At 45.7% G+C, this 10,000-nt stretch overlaps 1 protein-coding gene across 2 annotated transcripts in view; it reads left to right on the plus strand.

Moving 5' to 3' along the window:
- Positions 1-10,000, plus strand: part of LOC132985423 (pleckstrin homology domain-containing family G member 3-like) — a 28,710-nt gene that overhangs the window by 5,483 nt on the left and 13,227 nt on the right. For both annotated transcript variants that reach the window (XM_061052779.1, XM_061052777.1), the window contains exons 2-13: positions 292-641; positions 1,466-1,566; positions 2,688-2,757; positions 2,900-2,946; positions 3,045-3,195; positions 3,279-3,410; positions 3,507-3,689; positions 5,484-5,576; positions 5,685-5,771; positions 9,152-9,185; positions 9,767-9,868; positions 9,968-10,000. In XM_061052779.1, the coding sequence (XP_060908762.1) occupies positions 292-641; positions 1,466-1,566; positions 2,688-2,757; positions 2,900-2,946; positions 3,045-3,195; positions 3,279-3,410; positions 3,507-3,689; positions 5,484-5,576; positions 5,685-5,771; positions 9,152-9,185; positions 9,767-9,868; positions 9,968-10,000 (1,383 nt within the window). The remainder of the gene's footprint in view (positions 1-291; positions 642-1,465; positions 1,567-2,687; positions 2,758-2,899; positions 2,947-3,044; positions 3,196-3,278; positions 3,411-3,506; positions 3,690-5,483; positions 5,577-5,684; positions 5,772-9,151; positions 9,186-9,766; positions 9,869-9,967) is intronic.

A 10,000-nucleotide genomic window follows, 5' to 3' on the forward strand; every position in this document is an offset into this window, starting at 1 on the left:
TCAGTTATCATACCAGGGCTTTTATTGTGAAAGGATGCCCTCAGTCGGACCACACATTTAGATCAGTTATCATACCAGGGCTTTTATTGTGAAAGTCTGCCTCCAGTGAGGGGTTAGGGTTATAACTTGATGATTTTACGACTCTTATTGTGAAACTCTTCTAATCAAAGTAATTTCTCAGTGTTCTAGTTAAAGGACTTTAATTGTGAAAAGGCCATAATGAGATCCTGGGTCCCTATCAAAATAAGAGCTTCACCTGATCACTAATAACTGATCCTCCCCCTCTCACAGAGTCGCCCCGCCTCTCCGTCTGCAGTAATGAGCGCGCTCCGTCGGCCACGCCCTCCGACTCCTCAGAGCCCCGCCCACTCAGCCTGATCTCCACGCTGTCCTCAGGATCCGGATCCTCCCGGGACGAGAACCCCGCCCCCCCTCCGTCTGACCAGACCCCGGCACTCAACCTGGACCTGAGCTCTGAGGGGGGGCCAGACAGGAAGGGGCGGAGCCACTGCATTGCCAGCAACAACAACAACAAAGAGCCGTTCGTCATGGCTCCTCAGCTGACCTACCTGGATCGCGTCGTCATGGAGATCATCGAGACGGAGAGGATGTACGTCAGAGACCTGCGCATGATCGTAGAGGTGATGATCATATTACACAACATCTTTGTGTTGCCGTGGCAACAAGCAGATTAATATTAAACCTTTTACAGTCTGAGTGATGTTTTCTTCTTCACGTGTTTTAATTCATGTAGGAGATAAATGAGTACAGACGTCCAGTGAGCACGCTCTAATGTGATGACATCACTGACTATAATTAACCTTCTAAGACGTTCTGCAGCGAGCCGATTAACTGATTATGTAAGGAGAGGATCTGACCCTGCAGGCCACCGTACAGACTCTCCTCAAAGATCCTTTCTAACTTATTAAATCTAATCTAAGTGATGTCATGTCGCCCCCTGCTGGACAGACAGAGAGCTTTATTTTGAAATATGTTTATAATTTAAATGTTTCTGAGGTGTGTTGAACTTATTATTTTAACCTTTGGATAAGACAGCTGAAGACAGGAAGTGTTGTGAGGAGAGAGAGGGGGCGGGGCCTCTGTGACCACGTCTACAGCCTCCGCACGCTCTAATCACTGAACCTCAATTCTTCCTCAGCTCTAACTGAAAATGTCTTCTCTCCATCTTTCCCCTCCTCTTGTTCTGTTTCCTTGTCACCTCTTACCTTGTTTTGGTCCCTTTTCTCCTTCGTCCTCCCTTGTCTCCTTCATCCCTGGTCTACTTCCTTCTCTTGTTGTGTTCCATTGTCTCTTTCCTCCCCCCTTGTTTCCTTCTGTTCCCTTGTTTCCTTCCTCCTCTTGATTTGTCTCCTTGTCTCTTTCCTCCTCTCTTGTTTCCTTCTCCCTTGTTGTAACCTTATCTCCTTCCTCCCCCCTTGATTCCTCTGCCCTCTGCCCCCCACAGGATTACCTGGCTCACATCATCGATCAGTGCGACCTGTCGATTCGTCCCGAGCAGGTGTGCGCTCTCTTCGGGAACATCGAGGACATCTACGAGTTCAACAGGTGACAGGAAGTGATCATAGGTGTTGATTAGTTATTGGTTGTTCAGAAACGACCTGACTGTTGTCATGACGACTCCTGAATCTCTCACTGAGTGATGTCAGACACACACACAGAGACACACACACACAGAGACACAGAGACACACACACACACACACACAGACACACACAGACACACACACACACACACACACACACACAGACACACAGACACACACACACACACACAGAGACACACACACACACAGAGACACAGAGACACACACACACACACACACACACACACACACAGACACACACACACACACACACACAGACACACACAGACACACACACACACACACAGAGACACAGAGACACACACACACACAGAGACACAGAGACACACACACACACACACAGACACACACAGACACACAGACACACACACACACACACACACACACACACACACAGACACACAGACACACACACACACAGACACACACAGACACACAGACACACACACACACACAGAGACACAGAGACACACACACACACAGAGACACAGAGACACACACACACACACACACACACACACACACACAGACACACACACACACACACAGAGACACAGAGACACACACACACACAGAGACACAGAGACACACACACACAGACACACACAGACACACAGACACACACACACACACACACACACACACACACACACAGACACACACACACACACACACACACACACAGAGACACACACACACACAGACACACACACACACACACACAGACACACACAGAGACACACACACACACAGACACACACACACACACACACACACACACACAGAGACACACACACACACACATACACACAGACACACACACACACACACACACACACACACACACACACACACACACACACACACACACACACACAGCTCAGGTGACCTGAGTGTAATCTTTGAGTCGACCTGCAGGTGGAGACAAACAGCTGATTGATAAAATGTGTGTTTTTGGACGGTGAAGTTTGACTCGTTCCCCCTGAGGTAGACGAGTTGTAGCGTCTGAGTGTCCTGCCTTGTTACTCTGGTTGTCATGGTAACAGTGTTTCCCTGTTGACAGCGAGCTGCTCCAGGCTCTGGACCTATGTGATAACGACCCGGTGGCGGTGGCTCGCTGCTTCGTCATGAAGGTATTTCACTCTTCAGACATTTTTTCATGTTGTTGTTTGATGATGAGAAACATTTGATTGGTTTAATGATTTCTAGTCTTAAAGACGATGATGTCATGTTTACAGCGTTGGAGTGACGGCGCTCTCATTTGTCTCATTTCAGAGCGAGTACTTTGAGATCTACACTCAGTACTGCACTAACTACCCAAAGTAAGACCTCCTGTCTCACCTCATGTTCAGAACGTCACTCTGTAACTCGTGGTCACACCTTACTTTAACCGTCTTCCTGCTCACACTTCCTGTTGTAGTTCGGTGGCGGCGCTGACGGAGTGCATGAGGAATAAATCTCTGGCCAAGTTTTTCCGGGAGCGCCAGGCGTTACTGAAGCGCTCGCTGCCTCTGGGTTCATACCTGCTCAAACCCGTTCAGAGGATCCTCAAATACCACCTGCTGCTCCAGGTACGACTCACCTGAGTGACATCACCGAGTGACATCACTGAGTGACATCACTGCCCCCTGATGATGATGTCGTTCTCTTACAGGAGATAGCGAAGCACTTTGACCCGATGGAGGAGGGTTACGAGGTGGTGGAGGACGCCATCTACACGATGACGGGTGTCGCCTGGTACATCAACGACATGAAGAGGAAACACGAGCACGCTGTGAGGCTCCAGGTCAGTAACCATGACAACACCTGAGCACACAAAGAAACACCTGTGATTAAAAACCCTCCTCCCGTCTGAAAGCTGGCGTCGTGTTTTGTCCTGCAGGAGGTTCAGTCTTTACTGCTGAACTGGAAGGGTCCTGACCTCACCACGTACGGAGAACTGGTCCTGGAGGGAACCTTCAAAGTCCACCGAGCCAAAAACGAGAGGACGCTCTTCCTGTTTGACCACATGCTGCTGATCACCAAACGCCGAGGAGAACACTTTGTCTACAAAACGCACATCTCTGTGAGACAATAACACACAAAATGTTCTGTTCTGACAGCAGCTGTGGATTCAGTTTACATGTGATCAAATAAATAAATGTAGTCTAGTCTCGGTTAGTGGAGGTTCTGAGTGTGCAGCCTTCTTTGAGTCACTGAGCAGAGTCCTGAAAGGTGTTCTGATGAGAGACTCTGTAGTTCTACTTCAATGCCAACGTGGGCCGTGATGGAGAAACCTGGAGGAGGTTAACTGGGAGAATGTCTGATCTGAGTGTTCAGTTATTGGACTTGTTTTAGGGTGATTCATAAGTCTACCTACAATCTCTACAGTTCACTGAGCAGACTCTTTTCTCCAAAGCGACGTACATCAGAGAGTAAGAACAACACAAGCAAGGATCTAGAAAAAAAGGGAACAATGTCAGTAAGAGCAAACGATCAGCTTTGAGTCTGATTGGACACACAGGTGCTGACAGGAAGTGACCAGAGGCAAAGCACAACATTGAGGGCAGTTCTTGAGAGCTCTAATCAGTATAGAAACCATCTTATAAGTCGTCGTTATCAAACAAAAACCATCGTCATTACCATCATCATCATCAATAATATGGAGACCATCATCATTAAGTTAGTAGGTATTCATGAAAGAGCTGGGTCTTTAGCTTTTTCTTAAAGGTGCAGAGGGACTCTGCAGATCACATGGAGTTTGGAAGTTCATTCCACCACCGGGGGGCGACAGAGGAGAAGAGTCTAGTCAGAGACTTAGGACCCTGTTGTGAAGGTTGGATCAGACGCCTTTCATTGGCAGAGCGTAATGGGGGGGGGGGGGGGGGGAGTGTAGACCTGGTACCAGAACATCCTGGGCCGATGATCTACTTTGTAGTTGTATCATCAGATCTGTGGCTGTAGGTCTTAGTGAAAAGAGGGCGGAGCTGTCAGATGATCTCATCATGATGCTGAGTCGGATCAGATGGTGGGGGGGGGCTACTGCACAGAACTGGCAAACCTAAATTCATAAGGAGTGAACTTGTAACATTTGTCAGAGGGCCCTGTCCACAAGGTCTTCAACTCCAAACTCTGGAAGAATTGTTCATGTATCCCAGGGGGGTTTGTGCCTAGTGGAAGTGACCACTAGGAACTGTGGCCAGGAGGCCAAAATGTGTTGGTGGACATATGAAGTGAAGGAAACTGTCAGACTGAAGAAGGAGGTATTTTGGTTTGATCAGATAAGGGGTCTCTCTAAGCAGCTGGCAGGTACCTGGAGGATAGGAGGGATGTGACTTCAGTGGTAGAGGAAGCAAATAAATCGCTGTGGGAAAAGATCGGGAGGCTACCAAGAAGGACTGTAGATGACTCAGGAGGGGAAAGCAGGGATTAGCTCAGGCTATTTTCAGCAGGAGAAAAGAACTGCTGGTCTGGACTCTAGAAGTCATCAGATGGTGGGAAGGCAGCTTTGAGTGATTCCTGAATCAACCAACAGGTCCTCCAATGAGGAGGCAGAGAAAGCCTCACCTAGATCCATGGCAGAGGTCACTGAGGTAGACAAAAAGCTCCTCAGCAGTGGCAAGGTGCCAGGTGTGGATTCACATGGAGAAGCTAAAGGCTCTGGACTTTGTTGTGTCATGGTGAGGTCTGCAGGAGGGTTCGAGGAGCTGATCTGTAAGGACAAGCTCTCGATTTAACAATCAGAGTCTGCATCAACCCCAAACTGTAGCCACAAGCTTGGGGTAAAAACACTTTTTGATGGTTTGTTTCTTTGTGTTTTTCATAGTTTATTTTTTGTTTATCTTCTTGTTGACTTGTTGTTCTCGTTGTGTGGTGTCAGTGCTCCACTCTCATGCTGATTGAAAGCGCCAAAGACACCCTGAGCTTCAGCGTGATTCATTACAAACATCCCAAACAGCCTCACACCGTGCAGGTGAGACCTCCACCTTCTCCTCAAACGCCTCCATGGACCTCCAAACTGTAAACATATACACACCCTGTTTATCTACAGAACATGTGAACGTTTGTTTGAATGTTTCAGGCGAAGACGGTGGAGGAAAGGAAGCTGTGGGCTCATCACATCAAACGCACCATTCTGGAAAACCACCAAGCCATCATCCCACAGAAGGTCTCACACACACTAGTACACACCACTACAAGCACCAGTACACACACCACTACAAGCACCAGTACAACCAGTACATACATCAGTACGACCAGTACATACACCAGTACGACCAGTACATACACCAGTACGACCAGTACATACACCAGTACCACCAGTACATACACCAGTACCACCAGTACATACATCAGTACGACCAGTACATACATCAGTACGACCAGTACATACACCAGTTCCACCAGTACATACACCAGTACCACCAGTACATACTTCAGTACGACCAGTACATACACCAGTACCACCAGTACATACATCAGTACGACCAGTACATACACCAGTACCACCAGTACATACATCAGTACGACCAGTACATACACCAGTACATACACCAGTACGACCAGTACATACATCAGTACGACCAGTACATACACCAGTATGACCATATACATCAGTACAACCAGTACATACACCGGTACGACCAGTACATACACCTGTATAAACCAGTACATACACCAGTACGACCAGTACATACACCAGTACGACCAGTACATACACCTGTATGACCAGTACATACACCAGTACGACCAGTACATACACCAGTATGACCATATACATCAGTACAACCAGTACATACACCAGTACGACCAGTACATACACCAGTACAACCAGTACATACACCAGTATGACCATAAACATCAGTACAACCAGTACATACACCAGTACGACCAGTACATACACCAGTACGACCAGTTCATACACCAGTACCACCAGTACATACATCAGTACCACCAGTACATACATTAGTACGACCAGTACATACATCAGTATAACCAGTACATACATCAGTATAACCAGTACATACATCAGTATAACCAGTACATACATCAGTATAACCAGTACATACATCAGTATAACCAGTACATACATCAGTATAACCAGTACATACATCAGTATAACCAGTACATACATCAGTATAACCAGTACATACATCAGTACCACCAGTACATACATTAGTACGACCAGTACATACATCAGTACCACCAGTACATACATTAGTACGACCAGTACATACATCAGTATAACCAGTACATACATCAGTACCACCAGTACATACATTAGTACGACCAGTACATACATCAGTATAACCAGTACATACATCAGTATAACCAGTACATACATCAGTATAACCAGTACATACATCAGTATAACCAGTACATACATCAGTATAACCAGTACATACATCAGTATAACCAGTACATACATCAGTATAACCAGTACATACATCAGTATAACCAGTACATACATCAGTATAACCAGTACATACATCAGTACCACCAGTACATACATTAGTACGACCAGTACATACATCAGTACGACCAGTACATACACCAGTACGACCAGTACATACATCAGTATAACCAGTACATACATCAGTATAACCAGTACATACATCAGTATAACCAGTACATACATCAGTATGACCAGTACATACATCAGTACAACCAGTACATACACCAGTATGACCATATACATCAGTACAACCAGTACATACACCAGTACGACCAGTACATACACCAGTACGACCAGTTCATACACCAGTACCACCAGTACATACATCAGTACCACCAGTACATACACCAGTACGACCAGTACATACATCAGTATAACCAGTACATACACCAGTACCACCAGTACATACATCAGTATAACCAGTACATACATCAGTACGACCAGTACATACATCAGTATAACCGGTACATACATCAGTACGACCAGTATATACACCAGTACATACATCAGTATAACCAGTACATACATCAGTACGACCAGTACATACATCAGTATAACCGGTACATACATCAGTACGACCAGTATATACACCAGTACATACACCAGTACGACCAGTACATACATCAGTACAACCAGTACATACACCAGTACGACCAGTACATACATCAGTATGACCAGTACATACATCTGTATGACCAGTACATACACCAGTACGACCAGTACATACATCAGTACGGCCAGTACATACATCAGTATGACCAGTACATACACCAGTATAACCAGTACATACACCAGTACATACACCAGTACAACCAGTACATACACCAGTACGACCAGTACATACACCAGTACGACCAGTACATACATCAGTACGACCAGTACATACACCAGTATGACCAGTACATACACCAGTACATACACCAGTACAACCAGTACATACATCAGTACATACATCAGTACAACCAGTACATACACCAATACGACCAGTACATACACCAGAACGACCAGTACATACACCAGTACATACACCAGTACATACACCAGTACAACCAGTACATACATCAGTACATACATCAGTACAACCAGTACATACACCAATACGACCAGTACATCAACCAGTACATACACCAGTACGACCAGTACATACACCAGTATGACCAGTACATACATTTGTATGACCAGTACATACACCAGTACGACCAGTACATACACCAGTACGACCAGTACATACATCAGTATGACCAGTACATACATTTGTATGACCAGTACATACATCAGTACAACCAGTACATACACCAGTACATACACCAGTACAACCAGTACATACATCAGTACATACATCAGTACAACCAGTACATACACCAGTACGACCAGTACATACACCAGTACGACCAGTACATACACCAGTACGACCAGTACATACATCAGTATGACCAGTACATACCCCAGTACGACCAGTACATACACCAGTACGACCAGTACATACATCAGTACGACCAGTACATACATCAGTACCACCAGTACATACACCAGTACCACCAGTACACACACCAGTATGACCAGTACATACACCAGTACATACATCTGTATGACCAGTACATACACCAGTACGACCAGTACATACATCAGTACATACACCAGTACGACCAGTACATACATCAGTACCACCAGTACATACACCAGTACCACCAGTACATACATTAGTACATACATCAGTACAACCAGTACATACACCAGTATGACCAGTACATACACCAGTACAACCAGTACATACACCAGTACGACCAGTACATACATCAGTACAACCAGTACATACACCAGTACGACCAGTACATACACCAGTACAATCAGTACATACACCAGTACAATCAGTACATACACCAGTACAACCAGTACATACACCAGTACGACCAGTACATACATCAGTACATACACCAGTACAACCAGTACATATACCAGTACGACCAGTACATACATCAGTACATACATCAGTACAACCAGTACATACACCAGTAGGACCAGTACATACACCAGTATGACCAGTAAGTTCTCCTATATTCAAGTAATAAATGTTTGTTTGTTGTTTGTTTCAGGCTAAAGACGCCATCTTGGAAATGAATCCTACATGTGAGTTCATATTTGTTTTATAAATAGATGATGAAATGTTGATGAAATCAAGCAGCATCCTCCGGTGTTGAAACATGAAGCTGATGTTGAAGTGTAACATCCTGCAGTTCCTGGAGTGTCCACTAGAGGCTGGCTGCAGAAGCACAGGAAGTCACATACACACCCATTCTAAAAAGCCTGTTTTTACAGCAGAGATTAACATGTTTACAGCCTGGTTCAAAAAACCAAATAGGTGTGATTAGCTCATGTCTCGATGGACACACACTGTACGGGGGGTGAATGTTTTGATGACTCATCAGTTTTGATTTGATGAAGGATAAGAGTTATTCACAATAAGGCGTGTAGCTGACCTGATTGACAGGTGGGCGCGGTGTAACGGTTTGTCAGGAGGTTTAAAACCCGCCTCAGCTCCAGCTCTCAGCCTGTCGTTAGGTTGACTGAAAGTTAGACTGAGACAGCATTTCCAGCATGGAGACCGCCATCGATGGGACTCCAGCGCCCCCTGCAGGGACAGACAGGGGACGCCACTCAGGCTGCTGGTCATTATCTATTGATGTTTATATGTTGTTGTTTTTCTGTAGACCCTCCGCGGTATCGTTACAGCCCCGAGCGGCTGAAGAAAGCGTCCTCCGTTCAGTCTGATGAGTTTCAGCGAGACGGTCGCTATGGGAGACGACAGTCAGGTAAACACAAACAGGCAACACGATGTACTTCCTGTTTACAGATGTGTGATTGGCTCCTCCATCAGATTTGTGAATCAGCTGTTTTTTTGTCTTCTTCAGAACCCGACAAACAGACGGTGAAGAGCAGCAAAG

The sequence above is a fragment of the Labrus mixtus genome, chromosome 12, assembly GCF_963584025.1.
Source record: "Labrus mixtus chromosome 12, fLabMix1.1, whole genome shotgun sequence".
In the NCBI taxonomy this organism is placed as follows: domain Eukaryota; kingdom Metazoa; phylum Chordata; class Actinopteri; order Labriformes; family Labridae; genus Labrus; species Labrus mixtus.